The sequence below is a fragment of the Furipterus horrens genome, unplaced genomic scaffold (genome assembly GCF_987537825.1).
Source record: "Furipterus horrens unplaced genomic scaffold, mFurHor1.1.pri manual_scaffold_6, whole genome shotgun sequence".
Lineage (NCBI taxonomy): Eukaryota > Metazoa > Chordata > Mammalia > Chiroptera > Furipteridae > Furipterus > Furipterus horrens.
This window is the reverse complement of record NW_028327176.1, coordinates 72302045-72327951: the sequence shown is the minus strand read 5'-3', so window position 1 is coordinate 72327951 and position 25907 is coordinate 72302045. Positions and strand designations below refer to the sequence as shown.

The following is a 25907-nucleotide window of genomic DNA, read 5'->3' as shown; positions in this document are numbered from 1 at the left end:
CATATAGAGCTACAGAGTCAGCAGGTGGATGCCATATCTGAGACTCTATCAACCTGGTTCACACTGTTTGCCCCATCCTGGTGGTTCCCTGAGGCCTTGCCCCATCCAACTTTCAGGTCCAAGCTGTTTCCAGGGGCTTTTCTATATAATGGCTTGTCTTGGCCCATGATTCAGATTTTCTTAAATTCTCCCAAACAAGCACCATCTGACTTCAGCAAGCCCCGTGCCTCTCATTAAGTTGCCACAGGCCTGGCATTAGCAGCAGCTGGCCTTGGTTAACAACTCAGCCTTGCCTGGGCACCTCCAAACCCAGCACAAGTAGCAGCCATCCACAGACCACTTTGCAGCATATGTTGTGTTACACCAAACAGAACACAGGCAGTGGCTGACCTTGGATATGCCAACAACAATCAAGGCTCAACTACAATAGAAGGGTGGACACAGCTCACACTGTGTCCTTGAGTACCCAGCTTGGCTAATGGAAGAGGCTGTGCCACTGAACCCTACAGGACACCTACTACATTAGGCCACTCTACAAAGTCTGGGAGAAGTAGCAGCTCTACCTACTACATAGAAACAAACACAGGTAGGCTTCCAAAATGAGGAGACAAAAAAACATGGTCGAAATGAAAAAGCAGAACAAAACTCTAGAAAATGAACTAAACAAAATGAAGACAAGCAATCTACTAGATGCAGAGTTCAAAATAGTGGTTACAAGGATGCTCAATGAACTTAACAAGAACTTCAACAGCATAACAAAGAACCAGTCAGAAACAAAGGATACACTAATTAAAATAAAGAACAATTTACATGGAATCTACAGTAGAATGGATGAAGCCAAGAACCAAATAAGCAGTTTGGAATATAGGAAGCAGAAAATACCCAATCAGAACAGCAAAAGAGAAAAAGAATTTTTAAAAATGAGGATAGTGTAAGGAGCCTCTGTAACATCTTAAAGAATGCCTACATTTGCATCGGGGGGTGCCATAGGCAAAGAGAGAGAGAAAGAAATTGAAAACTTATTTGAAAGAATAATGACAGAAAATTTCCTAACTTTGTGAAGAAAATAGACATACAAGTCCAGGAAGTACAGAGAGTCCCAAACAAGATGAATTCGAAGAGGTCCACACCAAGACACATCAAAATTAAAATGTCAAAGGCTAAAGACATAGAGAGAATTTTAAAAGCAGCAAAAGAAAAGCAGTTACCTACAAGGGAGCTCCCATAAGACTGTCAGCTGATTTCTCAAAAGAAACTTTGAGGGCCAGAAGAGATTGGCAAGAAATATTCAAAGTGATGAAAAGCAAGGACCTACAACCAAGATTACTCTATCCAGCAAAGCTATCATTTAGAATTGGACAGCTAAAGAGCTTCCCAGACAAGAAAAGGCTAAAGGAGTTCATCACCACCAAACCAGTTTTATATGAAATTTTAAAGGGTCTTCTTTAAGAAGAAGAATTTCAAAACTATGAACAATAAAATGGCAATAAATACCTATCTATCAACAACTGAATCTAAAAATACCCAAAATAAGTGAACAAGCAGAACAGAAATAGAATTATAGAAACAGAGAACATTATGATGGCTGCAACATTGGAATGGAGGCAAGGGGATGGGTGGGAAAAGTGAAGGGATTGAGAAGTACAAATTGGTAGTTACAGAATAGTCATGAAAATGTAAAGTACAGCATAGGGAATAGAGTAGCCAAAGTACACAGACACATGACCCACTGTGTGGGGATTGCCTGAGGGAGTGGGGCTGCCCTTGGTAGAGGAGCCAAAGGGGGAAAAGTTGGGACAACTGTAATAGCATAATCAATGAAATATAATTTTAAAAAAAGAAAGAAACGGTGTAAGAAAAGTTGGATATCCATATGCAAAAAAATTAACTTTGATTCATACCTCATACCTTATTCAAAAATTAACTGCAATGGGTTCATGGACCTAAATGTAAGGCCTAGGTTTCTCTCCTTCTAGAGGAAAACATATGAAAAAGCCTTTGTCATTATATTAGACAAAAAATACTTTGATAGGATTTGAAAAGCATGATTTATATAAGAACAAATTGATACATTAGACATTATCAAAATTAAAAACTTCTGTTTAAAAGATGATGCTAAGATAATGAAAAGACAAATTGTAAACTGCAAGAAATTATCTTCAAATTATATGTCTAATAAAGGACTTCCATCCAAAATATTCAAGGGTCTCTAAAAACACAATGAAAAGGAAACTCAAAAAATGGACAAAATATTTGAACAGATATTTCACTAAAGAAAATCTATGCATGGCAAATAAGAGCATGAAAAGACATTTAACATTATTAGTCATTAGGGAAAATACAAATGAAAACCACAATGAGATACCACTGCCCAGCTGTTAGAATGGGTAAAATTAAAGTGATTGACCATACCAAGTATTTGCAAGAATGTAGAGGAAATGGAACTCTCATACATTACTGGTGGGAATATATACTAGTACAATCATTCTGGAAAAGAGTTCAGTAGCTTATTTAAAAGTTTAACATCATCAATCATATGATCCAGCCATTCCACTCCTAGATAATTTTCCAAGAGAAATAAAAGCAGGTCTTCATACAAAGCCTTGCACACAAATGTTCATAGCTTTAGTTATAATGGCCCAAACCTTGAAACAACTCAAATGTACATCAACAGGTGATTAAATGTTGGTATTCAATATATAATATAACACTACTGAGCAATGAAAATGAATGAATTATTTATTAATTCATGCTGCATGAATGAATCTCAAAATAATGATATAAGTGAAAGAAGCTAGACAAAAGAGTATGTATGTTTTGATTCCATTGATATAAAATTCTAGAAAATTAAAGTAATATATAGTGACAGAAAGCAGATGAGTAGTTGCTTGGAAATGGAAAACAGATTTGCAATGCAGCATGAAGAAACTTTTGGGGATGATGGATATGTTTATTGTCTTGATTGCAATGATTATTTCACAGATGTGAATGTCAAAACTATTCAAATGGTACACGTTCCATGCATTCAGCTTATTGTATGTAAATTATATCTCACTAAAGCTGTCTTGAAATGGAATAGTGTAATAACTACATGAAATTCTTTAGACTCTTCTTTACCTGATACACTTGGTTTTGTGTTAGAAATGTTGCAGTGTGGCCCTGACTGGCATGGCTCAGTTGGTTGGGTGTCATCCCACAAAGTGAAAAATTGCTGAATCAATTCCCAGTCAGGGCATGTGCCTAGGTTGCGGGCCTAGTCCCTGGTTAGTGTGTGTACAAAGAGGCAACCGACTGATGTTTCTCACATCAATCTTTCTCTCCCTTCTCTCCCTCCCTTCCCCTCTCTCTTAAATAAATAAAGTAAAATAAAGAAAGAAAGAAAGAAATATTTACAGTGTGAACTCTTATACACTGTCATAGTGTATTCACGTCTCATTTTGGCAGAATGAAGATCTCACTCTTTTAATTAAGGAAATTGAACAAGGACGCAGTGACTTGGAGAAGATGCAAAACCTTTATTCTGAATCCTTGATCATGGACTGGTGGTACAACGGTGAAAAGGAAGGAGACAAGTGAGTATGCCAAACTGCCCGTTTCCCTTCACTGTGGTCCTCTTTGATGTCAGCTCCCTCTCCTGACACTTCTTCCCTCTGCAGTGCTGTGTGATATTTCTTTGAAAAGAATCACACAGTATGATTACTTTAGGATTTTTTAAGCAAAGAAAACTTATAATGTAACAATTTAATAACAATTGGCCTAAGGAGGCCACATGTTCACCTTGATAAGTAAGCTCTGAAGTCCTTGCATGGCACCAAAAAGCAGTGCCAGTTTCATCGGCACCCATTGTGAACATGCCCCCAGCCCAAGCAGTGACAGAGAGCAGGAGTATGTGTGGTGAAGGAGACCTGACTCTGGGTTCAGGAGGCCCCTGGTCTGGATTTCACTCTGGGTCTTGGCAAATTCATACCTTCTCTCCAGTCCTATTCATTGCTGTGGGTTTCAGTTTCCTCATCTATGACATGGGAATAATGATAGTCATAGAATTCTTAGGTGGATTAAATGAGGGCAGGCCAGACACATAATAAGAGCTCTGAATTAATATAAAGGAAAGAGTAGATGCAGTGCCTCGTTCTACAGATACCATGCTCCTATACTTCCTTGTAACACAACAATATTAGGAAAAGTTATTCGCCAATTTAGCTGTAGTTGAAAACAAATTGCCTTTTTCTAGTTTTCTACCAGTTGAAAAAATAGCCCCCAAATATTCTTTCCCTTCCTTTTTTTCCCAAATATTTGTTGAGTACGAATCAGGAACCAAGAGAACTGGGAAGCACGGATGAAAGTAAGCCTGGTCCCTTCTGTCACAAGATGTATGGTGTGGTGCGGAATACACAGAGGATGATGGGCATTGGGTGCATGCTCCATGGAAGTAGGCATGGGAATAGGGAGGGTGGGAGTGAAGGAGGGAGAGCATGGGGTACATTGTTGGAGCAGGAGATTGTTCTGGAACTTTCCTATATGTGGTCTCTGTGTTCAGAGATTCATAGAAGGTGTGTCTGGGAATATACTGGGGAATTTCTGAGGTCCCTCCTGGCCCCAGATCTTTACCAGAATGTTTTGCTGTGATCTGGTGTTGGCACAGGGGGTCCAGGCAGGGGTTTCCCTCCTCTGGCTTTTATAAGAGTTGGTTGTTCCGCCCCTTGGCCAGAGAAATAGGTTCCTGTAACATTTTCTGGTTTATAACCCGCTCTTCTCACATTAATCCTCACATCAGCCCCATGTGGTCAAACCATAGCTGAAGTTTCCCACAGTTGATAGATGAGGAAAATGGTGAAGCTTAGAGAGCATTGAGTGACTTCACTGAGTCACACAGTGAGGAATGACTAGAGCTGTGATGGGAGCCATATCTAATGACTCTAGATCTGTGTCCCTGTCCACTCTTCTGTGTGGGGCAGGGATCAAGGGCTATTCTTATACATTACCTAAATGAGGGGTGGGGGTGGTTCGCTTCTTTAAGTTTGCAGCTTTCAGTATGGCTATTGATCTACCTCTGCCTTCTTAATGGAAATTTTATGTTTCACCCTTTCTTTTTCTTTTTGTTCTTTCTCTTTTGTCTACTTTTTTAAAAAATCTAAATCAAAACAGGCATCAGAAAGAAATCTGTTCCTTGGTTTCAACCCCAGAAAAATGTGCAGATCCTCACTCTGATGTTGAAGCAACACAGGTGTCCTCCCTAAAAGTGTCAAAAGTACCAGGGGACCTTTCAAATCAAACAACTCAGAAAAAGAAAGTCCTCCATGCAGGTATCAGTGAACAAAATGGTTTGAATTTCATTACTGGTTTTTCCTTCAATGCAAAAAGTATAATAAAACTAAACCCACACAATATTATAAAAGAAGCTTAAACCTGTATTTTTTAATTGAAATTTTTATTGAGGTTGTACATTCACATGCAGTTGGAAGAAATAATACAGAGAACTCCCGTGTGCCTACCCTTCCCCCACTTCCCCCATTGCCGACATCTTGCAAAATGTAATAGTCTAATATTGCAACTGAGATATTGACATTGATACAATCCATGGTTTTATTCAGCTTGCCCAGTTTTACTTGTGTTCATTTGTGTGCATATGTGTGTAGTTCTATATGACTTTATTACATGAGTAGTTTTGTGTTTCCACCACCACAGTCAAGATACAGAACAGTTCCATCCCTACAAGGATCCCTGGTGGTGTTCTTTTGCAATCAAACATACCTTTCCTAAGCTTAGGAAGCCACTAAATTCTCCATTGCTAAAAAGTTGTCATTTCAAAAATGTTGCATAGATGGAGTCATGCTGTAGATAATCTTTAGGAATTGGCTTTTTTTCACTCAGTCTGTTTTCCTGGAGGTTCATCCTAGATTTTGCATGTATCATTAGTGCATTCTTTTTTATTGCTGCATAGTGTTCCATGATATGGAGATGTCAGAGTTGGTTTAACCATTCATCTGTTGAAAGATATTTGGGTTGTTTCCCATTTGGGGATATTACAAGTAAAGCAGTTATAAACATTCGTGTACAAGATTTATGTCAACATGAGTTTCATTTCTTCAAGGTAAATGCCCAGGAGTGCAATTGCTGGGTCATATGCTAATTGAACTTTTTCTAAGCGTGGCTGTGCCAATTTACATTATCACCAGCAATGCAGGAGTGGTCCATTTCTCCACGGTCTCACCAGCATTGGGTATTGTCACTTAACCATAGGTGCATGATATCTCACTATGGTTTTCACTTGCATTCCCCCAATGGCTAATGATGTTGAGCATCTTTTCATGTGCTTGTTTATAATCTGTAGATTCTTTTCAGTCTGTGCACATGCTTTGCCCATTTTCTACATGGATGATTTGTCCCTGCTCTTCTATTCCTGGAAGAAATGGGAGTAGTTCTTAAATATTTTGTAACATTATCATGGAGTCATTTAGGCCATGAGATTTCTTTGCCAGGTTTTTTTTTTTTTCATTAAGAATTCAACTTTTTAAAATGGTTTTAGAGCTATTAATATTTTCTATTTTATTTTTGTTGAGTTTTGGCAGTTAGTGGTTTTTGAGGAAGTGATCATTTTTTTGTCAAATTATGAGTGCAAAGTTATTTATTATATTCTTTTATTACTTTTTTAATAGCTGCAAGAGCTATAGTAATGTCCTCTATTTTATTCCTGGCACTAGTCTTCTTTCTCTTTCTCTCCATCCCTTTCTGTCTCTTTTTAAAAAATCTTTTTCAATCTTGCTAGAGGTTTTAGAAGATTTATTGCCTCTACGACAAACAGCTTCTTGTCTTGTTGATTTTCTCTGATGTTTTACTATGTTCAATTTCATTGATTTCTGCTCTTTATCGTTTCCTCCATTCTGCTTCCTTTAGTTTCTTTTGCTCTTTTTTTCTGCTTTCTTGAGTTAGGATTCTATCATTGATATGAGATCTTTCTGCATTTCCAATGTAAGCAGTTAGTACTATCAGTTTTCCTCTCTGTACTATTTTAGCTGCTTCTTGTATATTTTGATTTGTTATGGTTTTGTTTTCATTTATTTCTAAGTATTTTTACTTCTTCAAAGACTTCTTCTATGGATTATTGATAAATGCATTGCTTAACTTCCAAGTGTTTAGAGAATTTTTTCTATTGTCTTTCTCTTATTGATTTCTAGTTTGATTCCACTAGGTCAGAGAAGACACTATATGATTTTTTTAAAAAGTTATTTGACACTGTATATGATTTTAATTCTTTTAAATTAGTTGAAGTTTGTCTTAATGACTAATTATAGTCTATCTTGATAAATGTTTTATAGGCACTGGAAAAAATGTGTGTTCTGCTGCTGTTGAGGGGAGTGTTTGTCAGTTAGATTCTAATGGTTGATTGTGTTGTTCAAATCTCTGTGCTTGCTGATTTTGTGTCTCAGCTGTTGAGAAGGAGGCTATGAAGTCTTCAACTATATTTGTTGATTTGTTTATTTTTTCTTTCAGCTCTCTGCTTTAGCTTCATGTATTTTAAGGCTGTATTGTTTGTGTGCACCCATTTAAGATCTATATGTCTTCCTGGTGGATTGATCCCTTATTATATCAATTCTTTCTGCTGTGAAGTCTACATTATCAAATATTCATATAGCCACTCTTGCTTTTTATTAATACTTGCATGGTATAACTTTTTTCCATCCTTTTACTTTCAACCTACCTATGTTGCACTCGAAAGTATAAATGTCTTGTATGTTGCATATATTTGATTCTGTTCTTTTATACACTCTGGCAATATATGTCTTTTGATTAGTGTAATTAGACTATTTACATTTAAATCATTGATAGATTAGCACTTGCTAATGTTATTTTATTATTTTCTATTTGTTTTCATTGGATGGTTTCTCTTTTCTTGCTTTCCTCAGGTTATTTGAATTTTTTTAAGCAACTCCATCTTGATTTGTTTGTAGTGTGTGCATGTGTGTGTGTGTGTGTGTGTGTGTGTGTGTGTGTGTGTGGTATCTTTTAAAAAATTTTTGTAATAATAAATGAGTTTAGTGAATTATTAGTCAAAGCCTCTCTCCGAGTTACTTTTCTGGCTATCAGTTTAATAAGTAATGCCTACCTTTATTCCCATTGTATTTCTGTGGTAAGGTTTTTAAAAAACATATTTTACTGATTATGAAATTATGATAGTCCCAATTTTCCCCCTTTGCCCCCTCCAGCAATCCCCACCCTTAGTTAAAGTCCATTGGTCACGCATATAAGTTCTTTGGCTATTCCATTAACATCCCCCTGTCCATTCTGTATCTACCAATTTGTACTTCTTAATCACTCCACCTTTTCCACCATTCTACCCCTTTCCCCTCCCAACTGATAACCCTCCAAGTGAGCTCCATATTTATGATGCTCTTCCTGTTCTGCTTTTTTGCTTAGTTTGTCTTCTAGGTTCAATTGTTGACAGTTGTGAAATTATTGCCATTTTTAATATTCATAGTTTTTATCTTCTTCTTTTTCTTAAATAAGTCCCTTTGACATTTCATGTAATAATGGCTTGGTGTTGATGAACTCCTTTAGCTTTACCTTTTCTGGGAAGCACTTTATCTGCTCTTCCATTCTAAATGATAGCTTTGATGGATAGAGTAATATAGTTGTGGATTTTTCTTTTCATAACTTTGAGTACTTCTTGCCTTCTTCCCTTTGTGCCTGAAAAGTTTCTTCAGAGAAATCAGCTGATAGTCTCATGGTAACTCCTCTGTAGGTAACTCTCTGCTTTTCTCTTGCTGCTTTTAAGATTCTCTCTTTATCTTGAACCTTTGGCATTTTAATTATGATGTATCTTGGTATGGCCCTCTTTGTATCCATCTTGTTTGGGACTCTCTGTGCTTCTTAGACTTGTATGTCTATTTCCTTCACCAAATTAGGGAAGTTTTCTTTCACTATTTTTTCAAATAAGTTTTCAATTTCTTGCTCTTTCTCTTCTCATTCCAGCACCCCTATGATTTGAATGTTGATACATTTGAATTTGTCCCAGGGGCTCCTTAGCCTGTCTTTGTTCCTTTTTATTCTTTTTTCTTCTTGCTATTCTGATTAAATGTGTTTTTCTTCCTTATGTTTCAAGTCATTGATTCAATTCTTGGCTTCATCCACTACACTGTTGATTCCCGGTAAATTGTTCTTTATTTTACTTAGTATAACCTTTACTTCTGCCTGGGTCTTTTTTGTGCTGTTGAAGTACCCAATGAGTTCCTTGAGCATCCTAATAACCAGTGTTTTGAACTCTGCTTCTGATAGATTAATTATCTCCATTTTTTTAGTCCTTTTTCTGGAGTTTTGTTCTGTCCTTTCATTTGGGCTATATTTCTTTGTCTCTTCATTTTGGCAGCCTCCTTGTGTTTCTTTCTATGTATTAGTCAGAGCTGCTTTGACTCCCTGTCTTAGTAGCATGGCCTATTGTAGAAAACTACTGGTAAGTTTTATCGGGTGGAGCCTGAGGTAATTGCCAGGACGGGGCAACTTATGTGAACCCAGTTGATGGATTCTCAGATATGGTGTCACCGCTCTGTGGCTCTGTGTGAAGGAGGGTTCAGAAAGGGGAAAGTGGCTGCTACCAGATTTCTGGAGTTTTGTCCAGCAGGAAGCTGTCCTCTGACACTCACCCTGATGCTAGAAACATCTGTTTCTCCCTGTATGCCCTGGTGCCCTTTCAGCTCCTGCACCAGTGCTGAAGCCCAGAGGGAGTGAGTCTGTGTAAGCCCTAAGTTCATTGCAGGCCCTTTAAGAGGAGATGCCTGAGAATCTCACAGTTTCTTCCACTGCCCCAAACCCCACTGGTTTTTACAGACAGAAGTTTTAGGAACTTATCTTCCTGGCACTGGAACCCTGGGCTACGTGGTCTGGTATGGGACCCCTTGCTCTCTCACTATCCCTCCCAATTTTTATCCACCACATGTGGGTGGGGGACCACCTGTTACGTGTCTCCACACTCCACCTCTCCCACCCATTTGAATGAATGTGACTTCTTTAATTTCTTGGTTGTCAAACTTCCATATGACTCAATTTTCTGATGATTCTGGGTTTTATTTGTTTTGTAGTTTAGTTGTAATTTTTGCGTGGTTGTGCAAGATGTGCCATGTTTACCTATGTCTGCATCTTGACCGGAAGTCCCTGGACAAATTGGGTGCTCTCAGTGGTGGCTGGTTGGGAAAATATCTGCCCCCCAACCCAAACTTTTTTTGGTTATAGTTTGCATTCAGATATTAGTTTCAGGTATGTAGCAAAATGGATAGACTGACTCATTCATATAGGTTACAAAGTATTCCCTCCTATATTCAAGTGTCCACCTGGCACTATAGAGAGTTATTACAATATTGTTAACTATATTCCCTATGCTTTACCTTACATCTCCATGCCTATTTTGTAACTACCAATTAGTATTTCTTAATCCCATCACCTTCTTCACCCTGCCCTGCTGGCCTCCATCAGTTTGTTCTCTGTATCTCTAAGTCTGTTTCAATTTTGTTTGTTCATTTATTTTGTACTTTAGATTCCAAATATAAGTGATATCATATGGTATGTATCCTTCTCTGTCTGGTGTACTTCACTTAGCATAATACCCTCTTGGCACATCCATGGTGTCACAAATGGTAAGATTTTTTTTTCAGGAGAAAGTAATATTCCATTGCATATATGTACCACCTCGTTTTTATCCACTTGTCTATTGATGGGCACTTGTTTTTGAGTCTCTTTTTGTGTAGCTTTTGTAATGGTTTCTTTGGGTATGACAGATATGAGTGTGACTTACAAAAGTGTACTGGCATCAACATTTTAGCACTTTGTGTGGAATGTGGTGATCTTACTTCGATTTAGACTTTTTTACCTTCTCCAGTTTTAAATCATTGTTTTGAGTATCAGGTGGTTTTATAACTTTAATTCAAATCATCAAGTATGGTTTAGAATTTCAAGAAGAACAGATAGTCTATCGCATACAGCATATTTTTCTCTTTTATTCTTTCTTCCTTCCTGATTATCTAAAATATCTTCTTTTATTACTTCTTTTCTGTTTGAAGAACTTCCTATATTTAGTCTGTAAAGGTAGGTCTACTAGCCACACATTCTTTTGCTTTTTCTTAGTCTAGAAAGATTTTTATTTTCTCTTCATTTCTGAAGGACAACTTGCCATATTCAGAATTTGAAGTTGATTGTATTTTTCTTTCTGTAGTTGAAAAATAGTGAACCTCTTCCTCTGGCCTCCTATATTTTAATGAGAAATCTGCTGTCATTTGTCACGGACCTCTGACCAGCAGAGTCCACGGTGTTGTGGATGAAGGGAATAAATGTACAGCGACTGCAAGAATCCTATGGAGAAGAGGGGACAGAACTGGCCACTTTCTAGAGGAGAAAGTGCAGTTTGCTCCTGCCTTAACAGGCTTTTATTAATTCTTTAGGGGATTACATCCAAAAAAATTGTGAATCATTGTGCCATTCATTGCCTTATATGATTATTACTTTTATGTAACAGAGAAAAGAATGTTACACATGCATGGATGATAAGGATAACTTGTCTATCCACATCCTGTTCTTAGAAATTGGCCCAGAATAGGCTGTAAGAGACTGGTTCAAGGTTACACACTGAATATCTGTTGTTCTCAGCCCAGGATGAGGAGGTCCTTTAGCAGAAAGCAAGCTTTTAACTATTACAAAAATGCAGGCCTGGTTCCCTACAGGAAAACTGGTGTGTGAAGTGGGTCCTGCGTGCCACCACGCTCCCAGTGGTTTTCCAATCCGGGGCTGAGCTACATTTGCTACCACCAAGCATCCTGGCTTCCCGTAGTCATTCAAATTGCTGTTCCCCTACAGGTAATGCATCCTTTTTCTTTGGCTGCTTTCAATATTTTTTTCTTTGCTTCTAATTTTCAAATGTTTAACTATAATGAAACTTGGCATAGACTTCTTTGGGTTTATTCTTTTGGGGATTTGCTTAGCTTCTTGAATCTTTGTGGTATGTCTTTTCCCAAATTTGGGAAGTCTTCATCTATTATTTCTTCGAATAGTCCCACAGTTTTACTTTCTTTGTCACCATCCTTTGGGATCTGATTATATGAATGATGGATATTTTGTTATTAACCTGTAGACTTGAGGTTCTTGTATTTGTTAAAATGTATTTTCTCTCTGTTGTGTGATTTCCTTAGTTCTTGATATGCTGGGTGATTTTTTTTTTATAGTATTCTAAACATTTAGTCAGGATATTATGTTAAGGACTCTGGATTTTATTTAAATCTTTTCTTTTAGTAAGTAAGTGCCCTGGTTAAAGCTTGCACATAGACCTTGGCCTGCTTTTGTGTGATGAGGTTCTAATGGCAATTTAATTTTCATAGCCTTTGTCGTATGATTTTGGTGCTTGATTTTCGAGTGTTACTGGGGCTGCCTCTGGTCCCTGCTGGGGCTGCCTGAGTTTCCTCAGGCCAGGATTGTAGATGTCTCTCAGTGGGGGAGGGTTGTGGTGGCTTGTCCACCATTGTCTCTTGTGTGTCCCCATGGGCAGGGAAGAAGAGCCTTGACCCAGAGGAACACAGATGCTTCCTAGAATGGGCCATTTGCTGTATCTTGGTCCCTCTTGAAAGTCTGTCCACTTGTTTTGGTGCCTCTGTGCAAGGGACAAAAGTGTTAAGCCCATGGGGACAGAGAAGCTTCCCATACTGGGCCACTTGTGTGGATGCATCCCTTTTGCCATTCCTGCCCGCCCATTCCAATAATTCTGAGTTTTGCTAAAGATGCTACTTGCTGCTCGTCCTAAACATTTTAGTGTCCTTTGTCACTTCTACCATTTCACTTAGATTTGGGATCATCGCTAATGATAGGCGGCCATGTGTTGAATTTTTATTTTTTTCCAATTTTAAGAATGTGGGATGGACTATATAGAGGTTGGGGAGCAGTTAAATGCCTGAATCCACTATTTGGAGAGTGGGAACAGTGCAGTTTTTATATTTGGGAACTTTTGGAGCAAAACTTTATTTTCATTTTGGCATACCTGTGTAGGTGGTTATTTTTGCCTAGTAATTTTGGTCAAAGTGTGGTCATGGGCAGGAATTCAGCTCTCCTATGTGGATCATTTACCTCTTTTTTACAGACATCGCTCCCATGAAGATTTATCCTTTTTAATTCCTGGTTACAGAGGCAACCAAAACAGGACTCACCCCTTTGTTGCCTAGAAAAACAATAAATAGCATATAGCACACTCCTATCTCCATGCATGGAGACTACTGGTATTACCTTTCTGTGCAAAAGATAGACAATTTGCAGATTACTAACTGTTATTCATTTTATCTAATTTCTTTTTTTTGTATGTTTTACTGATTATGCTGTTACAGTTGTCCCAATTTCTTTTCCCTTTGCTCCCCTCCACCCAGCAACACCCTTCCCTCCAGCAATCCCCCACCCTTAGTCCATGTCTATTGGTTGTGCATAAAGCTCTTCTCAACATCCCCCTGTCCATTCCCCACCCTCCTACCTTCTTAATTCCTGCACCATTTTCCTCTCTCTCCCCCTACCCCCTCACAACTGCCCTCCCTCCACATGCTCCCCATACCTATGATTCTGTTCCCACTCTAGTTGTCTGCTTAGTTTATCTTTGTTCCATTCCCTAGCTTCTGTTATTGAGAGTTGTGAAACTGTTTTCATTTTAATGTTCATAGTTTTGATATCCTTCTTCTTAAATAAGTTCCTTTAACATTTCATATAATAATGGCTTGGTGATGATGAACCCCTTCAGCTTTACTTTTTCTGGGAAGCACTTTATCTGCCCTTCCATTCTGAATGACATCTTTGCTGGATAGAGTAATCTTGGTTGTAGGGCCTTGCTTTTCATCACTTTGAATATTTCCTGCCAGTCCCTTCTTGCCTGCAGAGTTTCTTTTGAGAAATCAGTTGACACTCTGTGTTACAGGTACTCTTTTGTAAATAATTCTCCTCTTCTCTCTTGCAGCTTTTAAGATTCTCTCTTTATCCTTAACCTTTGGCATTTTGATTATGATGTGTCTTGGTGTGGTCCTCCCTGGGTCTAATTTGTTTGGGACTCTCTGTGCTTCCTGGACCCGTATGTCCATTTCCTTCCCCAAATTAGGGAAATTTTCCTTCATTATTTTTTCACATAATTTTTCAATTTCTTGCTCTCCCTCTTCACCTTCTGGCAATCCTATGATTCGGTTGTTGGCATGTTTATAGCTGTCCCAGAGGTTTCTAAGCCTCTCCTCATTTTTTTAAATTCTCATTTCCTCCTTCTGTACTGGTTGACTGTTTGTTTCTTCATTGTGTTCCAATTTGTTGATTGATTTGAACCTTGGTTTCCTTTCCTTCACCACTTGTTTCATATGGATTTTCCTTCATTTCAGCCAGGATAGCCTTCATTTTTTCCCCTTCCTATTTAATCTTTGTTGTTAGAGTTGTGAGCATGCTAATCACCACTGCCTTAAACTGTGCTTCTGTTAAGTTGTCTATCTTCTCATCCCTTAGGCGTGCTATCTGTTCATTACTTAGTTGTGCCACTGGGACCTTGATCTGCCCCTGCTTCTGGGTCGTACTTCTCTGTCTCCTCATCTTTCTGTGTTTGCCTCTATGATTTGAGTGAGGGCTGTCGCACCTCTTATGTTATAGGGGGAAGAGCCTTAGGTATTCGTCAGTACAGGGCGACCCGTTTCACCTCATTGTGGCTCTGTGGGGGGGGGGGGGCAGGTCAGAGAGGGAACAATGCTGGTTGCTCAGCACTTGCCCCTTTTCCAGGCACTTCTCCCACTTCTGTATGGGACTGGTGCCCTGGCCGTCATTCCCAAAGTGGGTGGGTCTACAGATGTCCTAGGACCATGGGGGCCCTTTAAACAAGTGGACTCTGCTGAGAGACTGTCAGTTTTTTCTTCTGCCCCAACCCCTACTGGTTTGCACAGTCTGAAGCAATGAGGCTTGGTTTTCCCTGGCGCTAGGACTGTGATTTGCGGGGTCTGGTCCAGTGCTGGGAATGCTCCCCAGGTGTCCCTCCTGATGTTTGAAACATATAATTGCACTTTCTGCCGGCCTGCCGCTGCTGCTGCCACCACCACACCGCATCCTCTCTGCCCCAGCCCCGCCCCTCCTACCTGTCCGGATGAGTATTTCTTCTTTATATCTTTGTTGGACTTCCATGCAGCTTGATTTTCTGGAACTTCTGGTTGTCTCTAGTCTTGAGATAGTTGTATTCCTTCTTAGTGGTGGAGGGAGATGCAGCATGTCTGTCTAGGCCTCCATCTTGGCCGGAAGCTATCTAATTTCTTATGGGAGATAGTAAGTCCCTTCTCGCTGAAAACAAGGACACATTTCATTCAGAATACTACATAAAGCTTTGATACTTGTGCCTCTAAATTGAAAAGTACAGAACACATTCACAGTTAGTGTAGTTTATATAACCACATATGAAAACTCACCAACATATCTTAGTACAGGCTCATTAACCTCTAAAGCACACAGATTAAATGTCAATACGGGATAAGTATTCATTTGCTAGTTGAAGGGACCCTAGAGAAGGTAGAAAATAATATGCAGGTGTGGACAGCAACTGTAGTAGACAGAGGTTTTAAAGCGGCCTGCTAAAGATGTCCCACTCTAAACCCTGCCACCTGTGACTATAATGAGTCATCACTCCCATGATTATGTTATGTCGACCTTGAGACAGGGTTATTAGGGGGTGACATGTACTTACACAAGCCCTTAGAAGCAGGGACTTTTTCCAGCTGGTGGAGAATGGAAAATCAGAGACAAAGCTTGAGGGGAATTCAGTGTGCCGTTGCTGGCTTAGCGATGGAGAGGGCCACAGGAGTAAAAATGGGGGTGCCTTATGGAGCTGATTGAGGCCTCAGGCTGACAGCCAACAAGGAAACAGGGACCTCATTCTTACAACTTCAAAGAAATGAATTCTGCCAACAACCTGAATGACCTTGGAAGCAGATTTCTCTCCAAAAGGGTCAGATCCCTTGCCTGAGCATTCAGTTGGTGGCAGAACTGTGCTCTGAGGTTTGGGAAACTGAAGCTGCTTTTTTTTTTTTTTTTTTTAAGGATCCAAGGAAATAGTAGCATCTAATGAAGTATCTCTTTTCCTCACAAATTCCTTTAACCCTTCTCCCTGTAATACCCACAGAATCAACCAAAACCAGCCTTCTCAGAAGCCAGATGTCCATCCTTAAGAGCTCAGCTTGCAGCAAGAAGGCCTGCTTTTCCAGTTCCAGCAACCGGAGCACTCCAAGTGACAGAGGCAAGCCAGAGAGGGTCTCTGTGTCAGGAAGCCCAGGCTGGCCTCCCTTTGCCAGTGTGTCCGCCCGTGAAAGAGAGCTGGGTATACATACTGAGGGGGAAACAAGTAATAACTTTTAAGTGGATCCAGATTGCTTTCTCTTCAGAGGACTCTTTTAAACCAGGTCTACCTGCTTTTGTGATCTGGATTTTCTTAGGGCGAGAATGACGCCCACTGAGCCTCGGTGTTTAATACACACATGGTCTGTGTAACCATGGTGCTAGTGGTAATGCTTGCTGCCACTCCAACGTTTGAATTTGAACATTTAAAATTTCACAGTTGGTTTATTTTCTTCCCTTCATTCACAGGTGGTACCATCCAGTGAGCCCCTCTCTGGTCCATATTTTCAGCCTTTTGGGGGCTAAATGTGAGGAAAATATGACTTTTCTACTCAGTTTTTACTATTGATAAAATCACTATTCTTAAAAGTAATTTCTAAAGATTTAATTCCTGTAGTACTTTTCCCTATATTTCAAATAGTTGATGAATGATAAATCCCAGCTACACACACACACACACACACACAAAATCCCCTAGGTAGTAGGAAGTACCTGAATGACAAATTCATACCTGTTGTTACTCAGTCATAGCTTAATCAAACCTTGTGTTCTTCAGTGCTGATTTAGGTGATATTTTTTCCTCAGTTTCAATTAACCTGTCATATTTCCTAAGTCTGTTCCATGCACAGTCCTTACAGGACTTATCACATGATGATTAGGACATACTTAGGCATTCAATGAGCTAATTTTCCTTTTCATTAATAAATCCAAGTTTATATAAGGGTATACATTAAAACCCCCGTGTACCAATTTGAAAATTTGAACCTGCAACTATGCAGGACCTGATAAGGATTTGATTTTCCAAACAGCCAAGGAAGCACAAGACAAACTATCAAAAACTGAAATCTTGATCAAAGATCCTTTGTATAATTCGGAGGGAGTCTAATGAGGGCAACATTGAACAATCAATGGTTAATGGTATTCTTATTTAAATTTTAAAAATGTATTCTCTGGAGAATGAGAGAATGAGTATGTCTCAATTTTCCCTGAAGAGAGATCTCAGTGGCTGTGGGGTGAGGTAGATAAAACAATGACAGCACCATATTTACCTGACCATTGGTCTTTAGTGCCAATTGCAGGTGGCTGTTGCCTGAGAACCCACTTGGACAGACCAGTGTTCTCTGAAATGAGGTTCATTTCTTAGCCCTCAGTCACAACTGAACTCAGAGATATGTGTGATCCTTTTGTATTTTGATATAAACCCAATATATGAGGATATTATACAACTGCCATTTCCCTTTCCACAGAAATGAGCATCCTGCTGACAAATGAGTATCCAGATGACAAATCATTAGAAGGATTGACTCCAGAAGGAAGCCAAGTTTATGACCAAGAGTGAGTGTTTTACTTTTACTAGGACAGTTATATTTTTGTTTGTTATAAATTTTAAAACGTCACAGTCAATGTTCTTAGTTCTTCAGGTATGTCTTCAGCAAACTGGCTCAAGACCCATGGCTTGGCTGCCAGGAAACTCACCCTAATGGATGCCTTGTCAGTGACAGCTGTCCCTCACAGTCCCACCTATGTTCCCATTCTGGACAAGCATGTTGCTTCCAAGGTCTTTGATGAGGTAAAATGATTTTCTATGCTTCTGCTTGATGTAGTTTTCATTTCCCACTTAAATGAAACATCATCCACTTCAATGTCTTGTACACTTGTAACAAAAAATGTATTTCATCCATTGAAAAAGAATTACTTGTAAAGGCAGTAAAAAGGAGAGAGAGGCACTTTTAAGCATAATTGTCATTAAGCTGCAAAGGAACTGGCCTTTGTTAGGTTGGCAGCTCATGGTCCTCTGCTGCTGGGTGGCAATGGATCTGCTGCAGTGTTTGAAAAGCTTCTGAGTCAGAGTCTGAGTCCTGAGTGAATATCGTCCGACAGCAAAGGACAAGGAGAACTTGGAGAGCTTATCTCCTTCCTTTGCTCACCTTCTCTTTCTGAGTGCAGTGTCATCTTTGCCATTATGAAGGTCTCCAAAGGAAAAAGAGAGGAAGAGGGAGGAAAAAAAGGAAGGTGGTAGGCAGGGAGGAAGGGAGAGTGGGAGGGGAGAGATGGAGAGTTCACCAGAGCAAAAGCACCCTAAGAGAGTGACAAGTGACAGACATTCATGTCTCAGAAGGAGAAAAAGAGCTTCCAGTAAGAGGATGTGACAGAGTTAAATGTGGAGGAAGCCAAATAAGCACTGAAGAGTTCCCATGGACTTATGTGACAAGAAGGTTCTGCTCTTAGCAAGAACAGTTCCAGTGGAGCAGCCAGATTGCACACAGGGATGGGGAACACAAAAGAAATGAGAGTATGAGGACTGAGGAAAGTGCTTCAAATATAACAGCAACTAATCATTTAAATAGGAATATTTAAATGATATCAGGCTTTATAGTCACTAAATATCAGGATTTATAGTCACTAAATAAAAACAATATCCTTAAAAGACCTTATCTCATGCTGGAATATTTACAGAGGATTGGAAGAGGTTTGGGATTTGTTTCAAAATAATCTGTATGGTAGGAGTAGTAGGGGAAGGAAAGAGTAGATAAAGCAAGGCTGGCCATGAGTAGTTAATTGTTACATTTGGATGATAAGACTATTAAATGGGGAGAGGAAGCTCATACTATTGTTCTGTCTTCTTTTTTTACATATTTGAAATTTTCCATAAGAAAAGGTTGAAAAAAATGAAAGGCAGAAAAACTTCTTTTAAAAAGAGCTTTATCTAATTGGTCTTGCAATGGCTGAGATTTGATATATTTGGGAGAACTGGATGAATTTGGTGAGTTTTTTATGTTAGTCACATTTAAGAAGTTATACCCATGGACTCCAACATGCATCCTGTGTGTTATGACCAGTGGCTCGGGAGGTTATATGTGATCACTTAGGCTGGGGTCCTGATGGCTCTGCCTTAAGGTGATGGTCCTGTCCGTGGCTGTTATCTTGTGGCTGGCAGACTCCATTTATACCTGCAGTGAACTCTAACCTGATTAGTCAGATATCAACTTACCACTTGAATTTAATTTTTCTAGAAGAGAGAGAAACTGAGCACTAATTTATTTCTTCTAAGAAGTTTGGTGACAGCTTCTCATATCCTTTGGATTTGTTTTACTAATATTCTTGAGTTTTATTTGGAATAAAGTATATTTAGTGAAATCTCCCTGGAAATGGAATTTCCTTACGCTTATCATGTCTCTTTCTAAGCCTCTCAAGCTGAGATACATAGAAAGTAAATTTCTCAAAAAGCAAACATGATAGGGTAGGAAAACATAAGAATAAAATCAAAGGAAGAAATCATAAAGGAAAGATTTATAGATTGAATAAATAAAAATGTTATTTTGAATAAAAACATAAATAAAATTAAGGCAGATCTCAGAAAAATATTGGTAACATATACAACACACAGTTGAGGAAATGGCAACTAAAATAAGGAGTTCTAGTTAAATGTGATGTGTGGAAAGTAGAGAGTGATGATGGAGGAGGGTCCCCTAACACAGTTGCACATGTCAAAGAAGTGTTCAGACTTGGCCGTGAGAGTGCAGACCTGGGCATTTGTTCAGTCCAAGTCCAGGCCTGAAGAAAAGAAGGAGTTATGAAGGTGAGGAGGTGAGCAGGAGTGTCCTAGGCAGTGGGGGAACATATAGGGAAGTCTAAGGGTCAGAGAAGGTTTCTCATTCCAAAGAAAATTTAGTGTGACTGGAGAAAGGTGTTAAAACTGGGTAAGGAAAGGTTTTGATTGAGTTAAGGACTTTGAATCCTGAGGGGAACTGAAGCGTTTTTAACAGAGGAGCGAAAAGGTCATGTTTGGGTTTTGGCTACTATCTGGATAAGAGTTGGAAGGGTCCGAGGCTGGGGAGATCAGGGGCAGTCAGGAGGCCAGGTCAAGATGGCTATGACCCAGCTGGTAACATTGGGGATAGATCCAAGGCTATTCATAAAGTGGACAGGCCCAAACCACGTGAAACTAAGATAGAGAAAAAGGCCAAGAGTGAAATTTAAGAAGAAAAAATTGGGAGGAAAAGTAGTGAGGGTCTTGGTCTTCAGGAGAACATTCTAGTCTTCTGACTCTAGAAAGCAGAGCCACAGAAAGAGGACCAACATTTTTGAAGTGTGTTTTACCATGGGACTTGTGCTTGGTACCTTTGTGGCATTATAAATCCTCATCACAAACCTGTGGGTCACATACTGTCCAGCATGCTTACCATCCTTTATTATTTTTTATAGATTTTATTTATTTATTTTTAAAGAGAGGAGAAGGGAGGAAGAAAGAGAGTGAGAGAAACATTGATTGGTTGCCTCTGCATACACCCCAACTGGGGACTGGTCTGCAACCCAAGGATGTGCCCTGACTGGGAATTGAACCGGTGACCTTTTGCTTTGCAGGATGATGCTCAACCAACTGAGCCACACCAGTCAGGGCCCATCCTTTATTATTGATAATAATAAGAAGAATCATGATGATGATGGAAATATACTGAGATAAATCCTAATTTCACCCTTAAAGCACACTTACATCTTTTAGTCCTTAATTTTTCCTCTGACTTTAAGAGACCCTTGCATGTAGATGGAAAAAACAGGAAAAAAATAATCTAAAAAGATGTCCCACTTACTGGATGTATAGCTTTTTGAGACTTGGACCTAATATTTTATGAAAAATTAGACAAAAACTAGAATGAAGCTGAAAAGAAAGCATGAATCTAAACGCACTTCGCTAAGAACTTTAATTGACTCTTGCTCCTATGTTCTGTGCACAGCTACATTCATCTAAGTAAAATTATAAAGCAGTGTTTGGCACCCTGGCTGGGTGGCTGAGTTGACTGGAGCATCATCCCGTACACCAAAGAAATGGTTGTGGGTTCAATCCCTGGTCAGGGCAAATACCTAGCTTGTGGGTTTAATCCCAGTCTGGGCATGTAGAGGAGGCATCTGATTCATGTTTCTCTTTCTTTGTCTCTCTGTCTCTGTCTCTGTCTCTCTCTCTCTCCTTCTCTCTTCCTCTCTCTCTGAAGTCAATGAATTTATCACCAGGTAAGGATTAAATAATAATAATTTTAAAAGATAAAGCGGTGTTTGACTTTGTCCCCAACTCTTCATTTCATTCACGACTTACATGTGGGCTCTTCCTTTTTCCAGATCACAATGCTATTTTGATTTTTAGTGTTTCCTGGAGCAGCATCAAATCTGTAACCTTGAAAATGAAGTATTGAGCAGAGAGGTTGCCCTAGCAACTCTTCACTACAAGATGCTAACTGGAAGTTTTAGTTTCCAACAGACTAGATAATTTTGCCTTAGCTCTTTCAAAAACATTCATTCATCGCCAAGTTAAATACAGAATAAAACTGTTTTTGTTATTTGATGCATCTAGACTTCGAAGCTCTTTAATGCCAATTGCTTTGAAAATAAATAAAACCAAAATAATTTGGTAACATTGGTCTATATCATTGGAAAGTCTAAATCTTCATCATCAGCATCCCATCAAGACTTCTTGCTTTGTCCTAATCTGGGTTGAGCAGATAGCTTTGTGGTCAGATGGCCTTGGCTCATTCACTCCTGACAGACCATGCCAGGTCCCCAATCTAGTAGGAGAGGAGTCCTCACACTAGATTCTAAGTGAAGCATTTTATATCGTAAAAGTATTTCCTTTAAAACTTAGAGCAACCTAGTGAGGTGGCTATTCATCTCATCATTTAGCTGCTGAAGAATGTTAGGTGCAGAGAGGTTAAGGATGCTATTAAAGACCTAGCATTTTCCTACTTTCAAATATAGTAGCATTAGACATAACTTTGCTATTCATAGAAAACTTATTTTAATTAAAAATTTAAAAGCACAATTACTGCAATAGCTATATTCATTGTGTAAAAAAATTACAATAGTTAAGTGAAAAAGGAACAATATTTATAATTCCACCACAGATGAATCATTGGTATGTGTCCTTTTTTTCTGTTTTTTCTTAAGAAAATGAAGTCAAACTGAATATTGGCTCAATAGTCTATTTTGAACATTGTTACATGCCAACAAATGTGTCTACTATACCATTTTAATTGAAATTTAAGTAGGAGAAAAACCTTTATATTTTTAAAGGTTTAGATTGAAAATCTAAGATATTATCTATACTGTAGTCTACACTGTATTTTCATGAGTTTATGAATGATCTAGTTGACATATTTTCATGAGTTTATGAATGATCTTATTTACATACTGCTTTGCCAGTTAATTTTGTGGCCCTACCTTTATCTTGTTCTTTGGAAACTAGAGATATTTCAGTTCGACAGCAAATGTTTGGGTTTTAGCATGTGACAGTTAGTATAACTGCAGTATCTATCTGTACTCAGAGTTATCCATCTGGTATATGCACGGTCTTTGCATTTTCATTACACATGTCCCGTTAGACCTTTCTTAGCCAATCTAGCAGCAAGCTCTGGATACTTATTGAAAGAACTGACTTTGCTTAAAAAACAAAAATAATTGGCGAATTCCATCAGGGTTGAATAATAAATATATAAATACCAGTTTCACACTATTGTCTCATTTTCAAAAGGGAGGTTATGGGATTGCTTATAAACACAGAATGTTGTCAGGTAGAATTCTGCCTGTACTGCTTTAGTAACTAATAGCTGCATGCACAGTTCTGTATTCTGCTTTATTCATTTAGCATATGTAATAAACACATTTCCTTGTAATGACCGTTTTTGAATGATTTTAATTGTTACACTAATAGTCAATAATATGAATTACTAAAATTTATTTAACCATTCCCCCCCTCCTTTTTGAGGCAATTTACTTGGAATTTTAAGAGTGCCTATTTCCTTTTATCTTCGCTATCATGTAGAATAGTAACATTAAAAAAACTTTGCCAATTGGTATCTGAAATGATATTTCATTTTAATTTTTAATTTTTTATTGTTTAAGAGTAGTTTTCTTATGTAAGGTTACTGTCTTCCTTAAAATCTTTTTCACATTATTCATATACTTAGCAAACACCTCTTTAAGAATAGCAAAGTTACACTTATTTCATGCCTCAGTTACCAAGGATTCAAATTTGGTAGGATCCAAGCTTAATTATGTTTTACAATATAGATGAACTTTAAAAACTTTTGAGACTTGGCCATTATTTCAATTTATATATAATTTTAGTTTTTCATGTGTTCAACAAATGATTACTTTGTACATGTGCTAGAACCTAGAATTGTTTAAAAGGAATAAAGGTCTACAGAGTTTATTGGAGAGGCAAGTCATATAACAAGAACTGCATATATGAATATATTTATACAAGGCTTGAATGAAAAAATATGTACAGAGTACCTAGCGCTTGGCAAAGATTAAAGGATAGACACTATTATCATTATTGATGAAACTCTTTTTAAGTACAGTGGTTCCTTTAGAGTATCTCTGGTATAACAGTGGGAAAAATACTAACAGAATCAACCCAGATTGGCTGTCCATGAATTCCAGAAATTTCTTCTGCCTTTATGGCCAGTGTCTCCCTCCTTCCCTCACTCCTTCCCTTTCTCTCTCCCTCCCTCTAGTTAAAATCTTCTTACACAGACTGTGGTTATTAATATCAATTTGGTAAGGTTTCTAGATTAACCTCAAGAGAATTGAAGTAGGTAATACCTTGATGCTCCCTTTTGTTATCAAATATTCTCTAGAAAGGTCTCTCATTAGTTGGTTATGTTTAATTTGCATTATAAGAGGTAATAAGTAAACCATTTTCAAAGGAGGTGAGATCAGGTGGTTTTATTCCCTCTCAAAAAGAGCTCAATTTCTTCACTAACAGCACTCTCCTCCCCATTTGCTTCCTGACAGCATCTGGGCGATAATTCTGATCTCCCAAATCCCTATGAGAACATTCCTTATGACCTCATAGTAACAATAAATTTGACATCATAAAGAGAATATCTCATGGGACCTCCATGTGACCACCATGTTGTGAAAACTAAGACCACAGACTGGAGGTGTGGAGTATGACTTTGTCTTTCCCTAAATCTCCATGCACACGAGCCAAATTTGAACAAATTTGAACTGCTACCACACTGAAGTACATTATGGCCATGCAAGGCATGAGATCCAAATCTACAAAACAGGGAAGTAGCACTTTAAGTGATGAGTTTTCTTTAAGTATGTTAAGTAGGAGTCAAGCTGATCATGGTGAAATGTGGTAACACTGCCAAACATTTTGTTGTGTTGATTTGTAATTAAGCTATTTAAGTTGGCAAACTTGGAGAACTATTTATAGACTTCTAAAGAGGTTTTTCCTTCCCCAGAGGTGATAAAAATATAAGTAAAGGGTCTTTTGTTTTGTTCAGATTGTCCCCCACCCCCTTGAAATTTATGCAAAATATAGCTCTATTCTGAAAGATTTTTTTTTTTTCATTTCGGCAAGCTTCATTCAATTTTCAAAGTCCAGTCGACCCATTTTTCTGTTTCCTACCTTTGACAAAGACTATTAGCAGTCACACGCTGCATTCATGTGTCTGACAAACAGTGAGGTTTGACTATACACCCTCTTAATTTTGACTTTCTCTTCAGCTTTCTGAATCTTTGCCTATTTTCTTGCTAGTTTTGGTCTTGATGTTTTAATTACAAGATGAATATATATGGTTTTCAATTTCCTTTTTTTAATTGTTTTCTAAATTGTTTTTCAATTACAGTTGTCCGACTTTTTCCCCCATTTTACGCCCACCCAGCCCACCCCTCCTCCCACAGTCATTTCCCACCCTGTTGTCCATGTCTGTGTGTCATTTATACACGTTCTTTGACTAGACCCTTTCCCTACTTATCTCCCTTCTCTCTCTCCCCACTCCTCCCTGATATCTGTTTTTCTGTTTCTTGTTCAATTTTGTTCATTTGTTTGTGTTGTTCATTAGTCTCCTGTATTAGGTGATATCATATGGTATTTTTCTTTCTTTGCCTGGCTTATTTCACTAAGCATAATTCTCTCTAGTTCCATCCATGTTGTTGCAAATGGCAGGAGTTCCTTCTTTCTTTCTGCTGCATAGTATTCCATTCTGTAAATGTACCACAGTTTTTTGATCCACTCATCTACAGATGGGCACTTAGGTTATTTCCAGCACTTAGCTATTGTAAACAATGCTGCTGTGAACATAGGGGTGCATAGGTTCTTTTGAATTGGGGTTTCAGGATTCTTCGGGTATAATACTAGCAGTGGAATCACTGGTTCAAAAGGCAGTTCCATTTTTAGTTTTTTGAGGTAATTCCATACTGTTTTCCACAGTGGCTGCACCAGTCTGCATTCCCACCAACAGTGCAGTAGGGTTTCCGTTTCTCCACATCCTCGCCAACACTTGTTGTTTGTTGACTTGTTGATGATGGCCATTCTGACAGGTGTAAAGTGGTATCTCATTGTGGTTTTAATTTGCATCTCTCTGATGGCTAGTGATGTTGAGCATTCTTTCATGTGTCTATGGACCCTCTGTGTATCCTCCTTGGAGAAGTGTTTGTTCAGATCCTTTGCCCATTTTTGAATTGGGTTGTCTGTCTTCTTGGTGTTGAGATGTGTAAGTTCTTTATCTATTTTGGAGATCAATCCCTTGTCTGAGGTATCATTGGCA

The 25907-nt window shown here is 38.5% G+C and overlaps 1 protein-coding gene across 1 annotated transcript in view; it reads left to right on the top strand.

Moving 5' to 3' along the window:
- VWA3B (von Willebrand factor A domain containing 3B) overlaps nucleotides 1–25907 on the top strand; it is a 176973-nt gene that overhangs the window by 103490 nt on the left and 47576 nt on the right. Inside the window, exons 15-19 of the mRNA XM_090281768.1 lie at nucleotides 3445–3572; nucleotides 5146–5303; nucleotides 16142–16291; nucleotides 17601–17688; nucleotides 17767–17923. Coding sequence (XP_090137894.1) covers nucleotides 3445–3572; nucleotides 5146–5303; nucleotides 16142–16291; nucleotides 17601–17688; nucleotides 17767–17923 — 681 coding nt within the window. The remainder of the gene's footprint in view (nucleotides 1–3444; nucleotides 3573–5145; nucleotides 5304–16141; nucleotides 16292–17600; nucleotides 17689–17766; nucleotides 17924–25907) is intronic.